The sequence below is a fragment of the Myxine glutinosa genome, chromosome 8 (assembly GCF_964187855.1).
Source record: "Myxine glutinosa chromosome 8, kmMyxGlut1.1, whole genome shotgun sequence".
Lineage (NCBI taxonomy): Eukaryota > Metazoa > Chordata > Myxini > Myxiniformes > Myxinidae > Myxine > Myxine glutinosa.
In genome coordinates, this window is record NC_136268.1 from 19,148,898 (window position 1) to 19,163,503 (window position 14,606).

The 14,606-nt window shown below is 42.2% G+C and overlaps 2 protein-coding genes across 3 annotated transcripts in view; both read right to left on the reverse strand.

Annotated features, from left to right (window-relative positions):
* LOC144893228 (uncharacterized) overlaps positions 1–14,606 on the reverse strand; it is a 109,097-nt gene that overhangs the window by 56,836 nt on the left and 37,655 nt on the right. The window lies entirely within an intron of this gene.
* Positions 8,501–14,606, reverse strand: part of LOC137419343 (uncharacterized) — a 45,198-nt gene continuing 39,092 nt past the window's right edge. Inside the window, exons 6-9 of the mRNA XM_078783931.1 lie at positions 13,552–13,644; positions 13,201–13,239; positions 9,884–10,016; positions 8,501–9,542 (exon numbers count right to left, since the gene is read on the reverse strand). Of these exons, the coding sequence (XP_078640057.1) occupies positions 9,265–9,542; positions 9,884–10,016; positions 13,201–13,239; positions 13,552–13,644 (543 nt within the window). The 3' untranslated portion in view covers positions 8,501–9,264. The remainder of the gene's footprint in view (positions 9,543–9,883; positions 10,017–13,200; positions 13,240–13,551; positions 13,645–14,606) is intronic.

A 14,606-nucleotide genomic window follows, 5' to 3' on the forward strand; every position in this document is an offset into this window, starting at 1 on the left:
CAGTCGAGATGGTTTCATTGCTTCATTGGACAGCTTGATACCACACAACAAACACATCGGTAACTGTTTGTACGTCGGAGATGGAATGAATCCATACTTGATGTATTCACCGGAATACTGACGACACTTTTTCTTTGAGGCCGACATCTTGAAGCCGACCGGACGTGAAGCTTTTTTGAATAACGACATCAACACGCCAAAATGTCGAAAGACTGACACCAGCGCTAACACTGACTGTTCATACCTTGCCCAATGTCTGTGCTGGCAAGGCCAGGCTGTAAAGTTGACCCAGGCACGTTGAATAGTCCAGCACGAATCGAGTGTATTGTTACGGATCTCAGACGTCGGCTCTCCCCTTAACAAGGGGGGGTTAATCCCCTTGTCTTTCTATCTGGCCGACCCGAGTCCTGGATGTTATACGCTCCTTCCGGTCGGTATTAGGCAGGGTTATTGGTCAATTTAGTCCCAAATACCTAATTACGAACACAGACCGCGAAGCAGGGAAATAACTCCCACTCGAACCATGGATATGATGGAAAATGCCGAGCGGATAGCAATCCGTGATCCGAGCCGTTAACAATGGGACTAAACCCGATTATAAGCGGTTCCTATCGTGCCACGTTTACCCAATGATAGAAAAGACGGATGCGATCGGATAAGAGGAAACCAAGAAAGAACAGGGCAATTTATTCACAATGTACAAGAAGGAGAACAACAACACACACAACAACATGCATTTTAAGGCCATTTTCCCTGCTAGAGCAGGGGTTAGCCTTGCGGTCCCCATGACAATCTTCTCCATTTTGCCCTATTTTCTGCATCTCTCCTTGTTAACCCCCTTGCCCGCATTTCTTCTTCCACCATCTTCAGCCAAGTCTTTCTCGGACTTCCCCGTCCTCTACTTCCTTCTACATTCATTTCCATCACTCTTCTCAACCAGTCATTTTCATCCTTCCTCAACACATGACCAAACCATCTCAACCTGTTCCTCTTCACAGCATCAATCACAGGCTCTATTCCCATCATCTTTCACAATTCATCATTTGTCTTCCTCTCTCTCAAAGATACTCCGCACATCCACCGAACCATTCGCATTTCCACCCTACCATTCGCATTTCCACCCTTTCCAGCCTTCGTTGCTGCTCTACGTTCATGACCCATGTCTCGCTCCCATAAATCATAACACTTCTCACACATGCAGCATACACCTTTCTGTTCAGCTTCAACGACACTCCCCTCCTCATCAGCACGCCACTCAGTTCCCAAAACTTCTTCCATGCACATCTCACTCTTGCAACCGTTGCCGAGTCTGTTCCACCTTCTACATTCAGCATATCTCCGAGGTGGTAAAATGTTTTCACACCTTCCAGCTTCACGCCGTCTCCAAGATCCAACTCAACATTTCCTCCATCTGCAGCTCCCTCTGTGCACACCTTACATTTGAATGTAGCTGCCACACTGGTGAATGACCCTCTCAGACCACTACATTTTTGATGACCCCACTCAGCGCACATTGTACATTGAATGGAGTTCACTCCGACACCCTTCCTGCACACAGCACATTGCCACTTCCCAGTTCTTTCCACCTCACCACATGCTTTACCACTTGCCATCACCTTCGTCTTTCCTATATTCACCTTCAGACCTTTTGTCTCCATACATTCCTTCCACTTGTTCATCTTTTCCTTCAGTCCATCCATACTTTCCGCAATCAACACCAGATCATCAGCATACAACAACTCCCACGGTAAACCCTCCTTTACGTTCTGAGCCAGCACCTCCATCACAGCTACAAATAGTAGTGGACCTAGTACCGACCCCTGATACACTCCCATCTTCACCTCAAACTCACCACTGTTCCTGTCCTTCGTCCTTACAGCTGTGCGTGCTCTTTTATACATTGCCATCACTACTCTGATCAACCATTCCTCCACTCCTAACTTCCTCAATGCCCATGTCAATACTTTGCGTGGAACCCTGTCGAATGCTTTCTCCAAATCAACAAACCCAAGAAACAACTTCTTCCTCTTCTCCATGTACTTCTCCTGCACATGGAGAAGAGGAAGAAGTTGTTTCTTGGGTTTGTTGATCAAGAAGAAGACAAGAAGGAGAAGAGGAAACGAAAGAATGTACAGGATAGGAAGAGGAAGAAGCAGTTACACAGGGCAGTCTTAAAACAGTCTTATTCTTAGTACCCAGGACAAACATACGCACTCACATGGGGATTGTAGATAGTTGGGTGGAAGGTCCGGCGATGCGGTCCAGGCTCCGGTCGGCTCCAGTCCAGGCTTCGGTCCAGTGGCGAAACCTGGCAGGCAGCCCGCGTATAGTGGAACGCGTCTGGACAGTTTATATAACGGGGGGAAGCTGGCACGCTGCGTACGTAATATGTGCACTCTCGTGCCAAACGCCCCCTCTCCAAAGTCCTCTTATTCAGCGCGCCGTATATCTCATCAAGTAAGCCAAAGGTGCGCTCTCTCGGTCAAGTCGCTTCGCAAAGCAATCAAGCGCATTCCGCCAGAAAGAGTCCTGTTACAACGTGCGCGCCTCCAACCAGTCCTTGAAAGGGCTTTGCGCTCGCTTATATATCTCGACCAGCAAAACGCTCAACGAGCCCAAAAGCCACGCCTGTCGGCGAAGTTCCTTCGGCCCTGGTTGGCTGGTGAGGGCTTACCGGCTCCGCCTTTGACGGCTGGATGATGTGGCCACACCCTCTTCTTGGCGTTGTGCCCCCTTTCTCGGGCCTCACCGCGTGTCTTATGGCAGCATTGAGTGAGCGCACGGGCAGCGAAGGCTGCCGCTGCTGGCAGAGGCGCCTATCAAATTGGGAGAGCCATAGGGCAGACTGGAGGGCGCGTAATGGCGTCGCTTGGAGAGGTGGGTTGCAAAATGAATGGATTGGGGACCTACTCTTATTTAATTGGCACAACGCAGATTCAACTATTGGAAACACGGCCTTATCTAAACACATACTAATTAAATAATTGAAGTCCTATGGTGGCCTACGTGTTGCTTGTGGCCTAAATATGGGGTGCAACCTTTAACCTTTTAATGAAGGGATATTTACAAGAAAGTGTGGGTTCTAAAACCGCAACATGGCACCCCCCCTTTTTCCAGGCTCGTACCGAGCTGAAACAAAAGGGCTATCTTTTAAATTAATGTGACACTTACGTGTGATCACCCTCTACTTTTAACCTCACCCTGAGTGCGACAGTTTTAACACTAGATATGTCCCACCTGCTGCGTTGCGTCCTACCTAACTGACTCATGCCCACAATTAACCGAATTACGGATTGGTCTTCAAACTACACATCGAGCCGGTGGGGAGCATTATTTACATTACACTACGAATTATTTACACTGTAACCCAGGACCTTTCTTTTGTGGGAAAAGGGAAGATGTTTTTGAAAAGAGGAAAATGCCATTGCAATGCACTGCACCGATACACCATACCCATATGCACCAATATGCACCATAATAAAAAAATGCACCAAAAAGCACCATCATGAAAATGCACCAAAACATTTCAAAGTTATGAATGATGCCTTGTCTTGTGCTTATCTGCTGGGCCGATGTATCTTGGCTTGAACTTCTTGCTTGATGTTATTTAATAAAAGGGCACAAACCGCGTTCGCTTTTTTATTTGTGGCCAGCAGGGCCAACTCAGGTGGTCCACTGCTGGGCATAGATGCCACTTTAAACCGTGGTCCACAAGCCAGACACCGCTGGCAACAATGGTCGGTCCCAGCAGAGGTGCCAGGCCACAGAACGTGTGGTCCATAAGTGGTGCCAGACCACAGAACGTGTGGTCCATATGGTGCATCAGTGCAGGCAGTGCACTGACTTCCTCTACTCATAACCAATATGTAGCTCTCAACAGAATCCTTTCATCTTCTCTCCCTGTCAAGGCTGGAGTGCCCCAGGGGAGTGTTCTGGGCACAGTCTTATTACAAATCTTCATTAATGATCTCTCTCACTTTATGGAAAATCCCTTTTATCTATTTGTCGATAACTCCACCATCTGCCACTCCACATCCTTCAAATAGGCAGGCAGCAGCCATGACAAATTCACAAGCTGATCACACATGGAATATGTCTTTCAATCCAGACAAATGCCACTCTCATTCTCTCGCTCTAAAAGGACCGTGAGTGAAACCCTCCTATCTACTTTCTTAACAATCCTCTTGAGGAAGTTCAGTCATTCAACCTCCTTTGTTCTCACTATCAGCCACAATTTTTCTTAGGCAAACCACATTTAAAAGTTGGCCTCTAAAGCTCGTCGCCGGACTGGGCATCCTCCGTCGTACAAAGTCCTTCTTTGGTACACCTGAATTCCTATCCACCAACAAGGCCTTCATCCACAGCTTGATGGAGTACTGCTCTTCGCTATGGGCTGGTCCCTTGCCTCACACTTTGTTCAGCTTGACACAGTGGAAACTAATACCTTCAAGATCAATGGAATCTCACACGATGAAGCTGAGTCGAAGAGATGAGCGTTTCACCTTCACAGACAGATCTGTGGTCTCTCTGTCTTCTACCATCTTCTTTCTGGTCTTGCACCCTCTGCTCTTTCTGTGCTTTGTCCTTCCCCCTCAGGTTTCTGCAGGGCACACACGGTCCACCATCAACCCCTTTCTGGTGAAACTCCCTAAATCCAGGATCATTTCTCACCTAAATTGGCGTTCTCACTGTCTTCTACCGACCTTGCTCCTCTCTGGCTTTGCTCCCCCAGCTCTCTCTGTGCTCTGTCCCCCAAATATTCCTGCAGGACACACAAGATCTGCCAGCAACCCTCTTCTGTTGAAACGACCAAAATCTAGGCACTCTGCTCACCTTCACTCTTTCATTCCTCTTTTCTCCCGTCTCTGGAACAAACTCCCAAACTTTTTTCTATCCCACTCCTCCCTCCAGGTCTTCAAAACAGCTGTTCACCAATGTCTGATCATCCCCAATCCAAAACCATGATCTTTTCTATCCTCATTAACTCCTCTATCCTCTCCCCTCACCCCCAAGCCTTCTTTCTTACAAACTTACAGTTTCTGTATTCATTTTGTCCACCCATGGATCCATTCCTTCCTGAGAGTTTCCTTCTGTGTTCATCTTGTCCACCCCATGCATCCTTTCCTGTCCCCCATTCCTTCCCACACCGATTGTTTGTCCAAGTCTCCCTCTATCTTGTCCTTCAACTCCACAGTTGGTGTCGTCCCCCGCTTTCCCCCTCTCTCTACTGTACTTTCGTCCGGTTACGTCCTGGTCTGTTCAGTGCATTATCTTTTCTATGAGCCTTGACTTTGTATACAAAACAATATTCCTTCATCAAGGCTGCGCAATGGTTTTTTTATGCTTGTCCAGGCTCTGCCCTTTTTTAAATGCTGACTGTTAGCAAATGATGGAAGGATTCAGTTGTGTTAAAGATCACATCAAGCACTGAACGCCATTTGCATCACGTGATCATTGTATTGAACCCCCATTTTGTACAGTGGTCCATATATCCTGTGTAGATAATCCAGTCTATGAAGCTGCTGCTGGTGATACAAATGTGTCCTTTTTATCCCAATGCCACCTCATCCATATATACACCTGGTCATACGTTTCCCTTTTTAAAACCTCTTTGCGGCATGACATGTAGTAGTCTTTTTAGATTTGTGTCCCTACTCTTTTGTCTATTCTTCGTTTTAGTACTTGTGGTCATCAAGGGTATTGGTCCAATCAAGTAATACGTGCATGATGCAGTTGATGACCTTTTCCTTATACAGGGTGTGGTAAAAAAAATATGGGACAGATTTCAGGGTGGAATAATTCCATGATAATGCAAGGTAATTATTGTTTTCTTTCAGGTTGTATCAGATGAACTGCAGATTAAAAACAAACAACCAATGAATCCACAGGAATGGCAAATTGGACATTTGTGGTTGAGCAGTATTTCTCCTTAGATATTCTACGATCATGACACAAAGATAATTCAGAAGACATTTCCAAGTTTGTGATGCACCATCAAGAAAAGTAATAACTAGAACGGCACTCAGTAGAGAGCATTCCTCCGCCAGGTACGTTTTGTATCCCACTGAAAGGCCGGATTTGGATTCGGACCTGAACCAAAATCGAATCGGCTTTTTTGTCACCGAATCAACTCATCCCAAGTTTAGTCATAACTCGTCCATAACTTTTTCAAATATCACGTTGTTTGTCGCTTTTCACCCGATCTCTCAATGGTGAAGAATCACTTACAATCTATATAATAATAGCGTAAGGACTCGACTTTGTAATCCCTTTTACGCCGCACCCAGTGACCCGATGCCCACGGCACTAATGGATTTACGATCTACGAACCGCGCTCTTTGTTTATCACGTACAGCCATACTCGAAAAATCTGAATTAGCCGACGTTGGGGCCCAAAAGCATCCGATTAACTGCCGATACGACGCCATCTTATTGGCGTCTGCTGGGTAAAGGCGAAGCAAGCCGTCCGCTGATTGCACAGTCGAAGGCGACAGCAAGCCGTCCACTGAGTGGACAATCCTGAGCATGCATTTGTGCCGGTGTCATCGATCGTGGTGTACGCTAACCTCATCAGGTGGGTTTACCATAATTTCTTCCAACCGCGCTCTTTGTTTATCACGTACAGCCATACTCGAAAAATCTGTTCCAGTCGATTTACTAATCCGTTCATTTTTTAAAAGTCTATGGTTCTACTGCTGTTCCTTTCCATTGACACATACCACTGCGCCAGTGCTATGCGGATTCCTATTATGAATCCATTCATTTTTCAAAAGTATACACAAAGAATTAAGTTAAGCACCCCCCCCGTTTTTTTACAACCTCGCACATTACAAGTTTGTTGTCGTCAAAACAGTGTAATATACCCATGATATTGCTATATTTTCTGGAGAAGTGATATTATGGTCACATAAAAACATAACAATCATGCCGTTTTCAATATTTTATTCTGAATAATTTAAGGTGAAAATTTTTGGGAATTTTAGGCATATTTTCACCTCAATTTAAGTATGGAGCTATAGGTCCGTCACGGACAGTGTGGATGATGTTTATGTTTTCTAACGTACAGTCATTGTTCTGAGAAGACCTCTAGCGATCTTTGCGTCAATCACGACCACGTGGATGATAACACGTGCTGCACGAGCGATGGGCGTCACAGATGAGTGCACTCATCTGCATTTCATCAATGGATAATTGCTAATGTCATACCAATCATTATTTGATCTCACATACCTTAGAATATATGCCAATGTATACATATACACAAAGAATATATATTAGGGGGTGCTTAACTTAATTCTTTGTGTAGGGGGTGCTTAACTTAATTCTTTGTGTATATATCGTAGCGTTGTCATTTAAGTAGATTGCAATAAATACGTTGTTCATATACGCACTCTTCATTCTCATCTTTCTTCCTAACTCTTACTCGGACAAGCAAATCCCCTATGCCATCCATAGTGGTACACTCTATCCATACACCACATCCTCCCTTCCGTGGATGTTCCACGGGTTTCGGCTAGTTTTAAATAATTCTCGTATCCGAATCTAAATTCAGATCCTTTGAATTCTCCATTTGAATTTGAATTTGATTCAGATCCTTTTGATTTCTCCTTCGGTCTTTGTCACACACCCAACCTGTTAACCACGTTTCGTCCAAATCCGTCCATAACTTTTTGAGATATCCTGCTATGTATCGTTTTTGGCCCTATCTCCCATAAAGATCCGAATCCGGCCACAAGAGCTTTTTCATTTTTATTTGATTATTCACCATTGAGAGATGGGGCCAAAAACGATATACAGCATGATTTTTCAAAAATATATGGACAGATTATGATAACTTATTGGATGAGTTGGTTAGGTGACAAGAAAAAGGTGATTGGATTTTGGTTCAGATCGGGATCCAGATGCGGCCTGTCAATGGCATACAAAGTATAAACTGTTCCGCCTGGTAGAGGTATGTGCTCTTCCAAGTGCCGTTGTAGTTTATATAAAGTCAGGCCCCGACATTAGTGGTGGATACGTTCCTGGAAAATGCTGCAAATGTCGAATTCACAAATGTGGGGGCATTGTTTCAGTGGGAAAAGGGGGGTGGGTCACAGGTTCTCTGCAGATCCTGATTCGCGGAAAATCCCATGAATGTCGACACCGCAAATGTCGGGGCATTGTTTTAATGGGGGGAACGAGGGATAGGTAACTGCGGTTCCCGATTCATAGGGGAAAATCCCACGAATGTCGACACCGCAAATGTCAGGGCATTGTTTCAATGAGGAAGAGAGGGATTTGTTCCCGGCATTTCCTGATTCATAGGGGAAAATCCCACGAATGTCGACACCGCAAATGTCAGGGAATTGTTTCATTGAGGAAGAGAGGGATTTGTTCCCGGCATTTCCTGATGCATAGGGGAAAATTTTTAAAGTTAAAAAAAATGTCTGCGACCATGAATGCACATGGTTACAGTTTCATAAAATATGCTTAAATAATATTAAAAAACGATGACACCAGGTACTGTTTACAATGTTTATTGAAGGACAGTGATTACAGTTTATTAAAAGTCCTTAAACATACAGGGTTATTTACAATAGATTACAATTTCAATGATTGTGGATTACGATTGTGGAGGATTACAATGATTAAAGCAACGACAGGACGAGTGAACTCCAAGTGCTCATCTTCGAATGCCTGATCTTCACAAGTCCGAATTACTTGTCACTTGCGAAGCCAGCTGTTCCTTATCAACCGTTCCATTGGAGCACTTAAAATACCCTTCGGACAATCCCCGGGTCATACTTGGTATGTGGGCCAAATTTAATGACTGTGACATTTGTATGTATTACAGTTACATTTGTATGTATTACTGTTACATTTGTATGTATTAATGTCATAATAACCACACAAATTACTGCGATGATATTTATATATTACTGTTACATTTGTGTGTATTAGTTACATTTGTATGTATTCATCACATTTGTATGTATTAGTTACATTTGTATGTATTAGTTACATTTGTATGTATTAGTTACATTTGTATTATTACATTTGCGGATTGGCTACCATGGCTGCCTGGAACATTGCCGCAAGTTTCTGTGCAGCTCGTTGTAGGGAAGCATCACGTCATCCAACCCCTCTCAAGATTGAGGTAAAGCACCATGACTGGGTCAGCTCGTTGTAGGGGAGCATCATGTCATTGTTGTAGGGTGTGGGTGTCGTTGTCGTTGTAGGATTGCTCGTTGTAGGGGAGCATCATGGTAACGCTCCATGATTGGGTCAGCTTCTTGCCCACATATCCTGCAGCACCTTACCCCAGGAACTTGGCCATAGGGTTGGTCCTTTGCTTTCAAGCTTGCAAGTGCATCGCCTCTTCCTCTTTTTGTGGTGCATTTTATTGGTGTACATCTTTTTCAGCCTCTTTATCCACTTTGTAAAACAGAAAAGAATCCAGCGAATTGCCAAAGAATTGTACACAACTTGAAAGATGATTTCGTAGATGTTCATCTCCACCATCTCTTCTTCCTGATCTTCCCTTGAAATGAAGTCCAGACATTCTGAAGGGTTTGGGTTTGCAATGAGCAAAAGAAAGAGAAAATTTTACTTGGATGACTTTGAAATCAAATTAAGCAAAACAAACGCAGATCAGCCGTTCCTAATCAATAAATCATAATCAATTATGATTCCAACATTTCAGTGTGAAAATAAAACGAGGCCAAATATCATTTAAAATCACAAAAATCACAGTTATACAAGTAATTCTCAACCTGTTGTTATATCTGCAATGAATAAATTATTACAAAAGGTAATGCAATGAAACAGTCCACCCAACTTACGAATCACTACTATTTTCTTGTTCTCTCAACATATTTTACATTCAGCATCAAAATCAACTTACGGTGAACATCCATATCATCCAGACATGTGGTTTCATTTCCAGGGATCTCAGTTGCTGGGGTCAACCAATGTGTTGGAGCGCACTTTGGGGAGCTCCATATGGAGGGCTCCCATGGGCAGGTGTCAGGTTCGATCTAAAAAAAAAAGTCAGAAAACTGAGTTTAGGAAAAATGTTTTAGTCCCATAACGCATTTAGACAAAGCATTATTAAATCCTTCATACATTATAGCTATGGATCCCACTTACCCTTATACATGATACAAATACATGCACATTTACACACATCTATATATCTATATATCTATATATATCTGTATATATCTATATATATCTATATATATATATCTGTATATATCTATATATATATCTGTGTATATCTATATATATATCTATATATATATCTGTATATATATATATATATATATATATATATATATATATATATATATATATATATATATATATATATATATATATATATATATAAAAATAAAAATGTAAGCAGTTTTTTTGTAAAGGTTATACTGGGTGGTTTGCCATTACCTTCCCAGCAATAGTTGTATAAGAAATTTGTAATTTGTTCATGGTGCCAGTGATAGGTTGCCAACTCTTCGCGAATGACACCATGGGATATTTAATGTCCATTAACTAATGCCGACAAACGGGATGACCAGGTTTACCGACATCCGAAGGACGACACATACATTGATGAAACAACCTGCCTGTGAAACACCAGAATGACAGTTTCAATTAACACAATGACAGAACACTGGAACCTAATTGTTTTTGTTAAGTTTATTAATATTTTTTATTCTCCCGTTTTTGCACGTTTATTTTCTTTTAAATTCATTTTCTCTGCAACCTGCTTGAGCGATTGCCACGGAATTTTCACCAAAGGAGCACCTAATGCAGTAGATTTTTTTTAAATGATAAGAATGATATAATAGGTCACGAGGTGCGGGTGCCATTTTGGAAAAAAAAAATAAAAAAATAACTTTGCACCTCTGTATCTCTGAAAACGCTCCATGAAAAAAATTGAAAATTGACACATCGTCAAGAACTCCCCATGAGGAGTAAAATATATGTTGATCATGACATCGGTGCCTTCATATACAACACTTAATCCGGTCATAAGTACAATGCTTAATCCAATCAGTTTGAAATGTATTGAGCGTAATCTAGGCAAAAATTGTATGGGAGAATTATTACCCCCGCCACCAAAGGTGGATGGAGGTTATGTTTTCACCCCTGTCTGTTTGTCTGTCCTTTTGTCTGTGAACAAAATATCTCGAAAAGTTGTGGACGGATTCGGACGAAATATGTCAGAGATGTAGCGTATGTGACAAGGACGAAATGATTAGATTTTGGTGAAGATCCGGATTTGGATCCGGCTATTAGAATTTTTAAGTGATTATTCACCTTTGGGAGATAGGGCCCTAAACAATTCCTTAGTTGGATATCTCAAAAAGTTATGGACGGATTTGGACGAAACTTTGTGGATTGGTTGGGTGTCTGACAAGATCGATTCAATTGGATTTTGGTGAAGATCTGAATATGGATTCGGATATGATAATTATTTATTTTTTTCAAGTGATTCTTCACCATTGGGAGATAGGGCCAAAAACGATGCATAGCAGGATATCTCAAAAGTTTATGGATGGATTTGGACGAAACTTGTTGAACAGGTTGTTTGTGTGAGACAAAGAAGAATCGATTCAATTTTGGTGAAGATCCAGATCCGATCCAGCTTGCAGAATTTTTTAAGGGATTCTTCACCATTGATTGATATGGCCAACCAGGCGGAGGTATGCCCTCCACTGAGTGCCGTTCTCGTATTGATGATGTCATTGGTCGCATGATTCGGCAGCCATATTGGCTTGAAAATACAAACTTTCTCCAAAACGGCTCACTAGATCGATGTGAAACGCCACACATATGATCTAACAGCCTTGGGAAATATATGTTGAAAACGATCAAGTCATAGGTCACATTGTTTGTCAGCCATATTGGATAAAAAAAACGAACCTTATCCGATCAACACAAAACATCACACACATGAACTCCTTCCCAATGCTAGGCGGCGGACATTTTTTTTTATCTCAAAGGCCATGTGGTTGGGCAGCCATATTGGATCAAAGTAAAATAAATAAATAACTTTCCATGAAACGGCTTATGCTGTTGAAGTCAAACTTTACAAAATTTAAATGTGATAGATCACATGGTCTGGCAGCCAGAATATTATATATATGTGAAGAAGAAGAAACCTTTATGATGAAGAATAATAATTATTTTCACACTCCAGTACGGCTTAAAAGAATGATGTGAAACTTCACACACATTAGTAACGAGTATTTTGGAATACAGTTTGGTAATTTAAACATCGGCGGTTGCATTTCTGGCAGCCATTATTAAAAATTATTTTGAATCTGAGTATTGTTTGAATTCCTTTAAATTTCATTTTTTAAATCAAATTCTGAATCGAGTTTTTTTTTTTTTTAAGAGGATTTCATTGGTCACGTGTCTGATCAAAGTGGGACGTCTTTGCACCGGACCATCACTGCCAACAGTTACAAAGTGGCAGTTCTAGTTATTATAATTAATAACACCTGTCAAAGTGATTTTAACCCAAACTAACCAATACTCGTAATCGTCATTTCAACCCAAACTAACCCATACTCGTCAAAGTGATTGACACAAACTGTCCATTTCCGTTCACACGACTTCAACCCAAACGAAGCAACACTGGTAACACCGGGAAAACATTTATTTTTCTACATTCGCTCAAGCTCTTTTTGAGCGGTGATACTTTTCCGAATTTGCCTTTTGATGTCCATTAGCCATCTTCATCACATCACCTGTATCTTTTACATTGTCCTCTGCACTCACAACCTCTGCTGCTTTACTTCTGTTTCGTTATAAGAGGTTGAGAATGCAGGTTTGACTCTAAATGGTACAAGTGATGATGAGGGACCACCCCGGTGACGAGTCTGGTCTTGGATCTAATAATCATCACCAAGATCTCCATAAATTTCGGGCAGATCAGATCGCTAAATTTAACCTCTGGAGGAACATTTTAATTTTAATTTACTTCAGAAATGAACAACTCATCCACTGAAATAAGTAAACCTGTTCTAGACATCACACAATCTCGCAAAACCCACACATGTAATTTCGGCCCATGAGTTGCTTGGTGGTTCTACTGCAGGAAACTAACCGTGCGTTCAACCCTCTTGAGCTAGGACGCCATGTTTGAGTGTGTTAAGTCAGGTCCCCTCTGGGATTAAAGCGTGTGTTTGAGTGATGTGTTTGCGATCATACCTTCAGAAAGGAGGTCGGAAGGATGTTAACTTCGGACTTCTGAGAGACATGAAAAGGGACATGAAAAAATGTGTGATGGACAGAAGAAAACAATAATTGAGAATTAATGAAATATTTCAACAAAGTGGCCACAGATGATCAGTTATCTCTCAACAGTCAGGGATATATTCTGCATGGTGTGTGTGGTTACAGATGTGGTTTTGCGAGTGGCTATGTCACTGCGTATGTGGTTGTCCTGGCCTGTTATGAAGTGTGTACATGTTCAGTTGGCTCTGCATGTATGTCATGGTGGTATTTATATCCTCTGGGATTAAAGTGTGTGTGTTTCTGGAATGATGTGTGTGACCATACCTTCAGAAAGGAGGTCGGAACGATGTTATGAATTCCATTGTACAAATACTTGAAAACCCCTATAATCCTCCGAGGAACAGATGGAACAGTTTCCTGTGTGATGGACACAAGAGAAGAAGAATTGAGAATTAATCAGATATTTCACTGAAATCGTGATCAGTGTTGAGGGTGAGGGGGCACTCAGAGGAGCATTTTGTCGATATTCGTTTGGTATGAGATTAGTGGTGTTCTGGGTCGGATTGGACGAGTGATATGCTTATTGGAATCATCCACACGTGAGCACTGACAGGATGTATCAACAACACCAGGAAAGGTAAATTCATAATCCCTTCTGTGATGCATTTGTCAGGTTGAGAATGCAGGTCCGACCCAAAAGGCTACAAGTGCTGATAAGTCTGGTTCAGGGAGTGGGGTTTTGGATCGAAAAATCATCACCAAAATCTCAATTCGTGAAAATTAAGTTCCTGGCAGATCGGATCACTAAATGTAACCTTTATTTGAACATTTTATTGTAAATTTACTTCATAAATGAACAACTCATCCTCTGAGATATATAAATATGTTCTTAGCCGAGTAACGTCTTCACAACACCCAAACTCGGGATGGAGATGGAGTCCTCGCAACACCCAAATCGCAGGAGATTAATTATTGACTATTGAACCACCTTGAGATAAATAGAATGCCAAATTTAAGTGTGTTACATCAAAACGCCGTGATGTCCACAGGTAACAAATGCGCACAGTGAAAACTTTTAGGAAGTGTGCAATGAACACCGCACAAGATCGAAGTGGCCATTGGTGGCGCAGTCAAGAAGTAACGGATCAAACGGCCCCTCCGATTCCTTTAAACTGAAAAGCCTGAAAGTGTTTCATTTCCTCAACAGTCATAGATTTGTGCGGGTGGAAGCGTGGTTACATATGTGGCTGCCCTCGTCTTTTGGAAAGCGTGGAAACACTTTGTTGGACGAGCATGTCTGCCCTGGTATAAGTTATATTCCCCGGCATTAAAACGTGTGTTTCTGGAGTGACATATATGCGAACATACCTTCAGAAAGG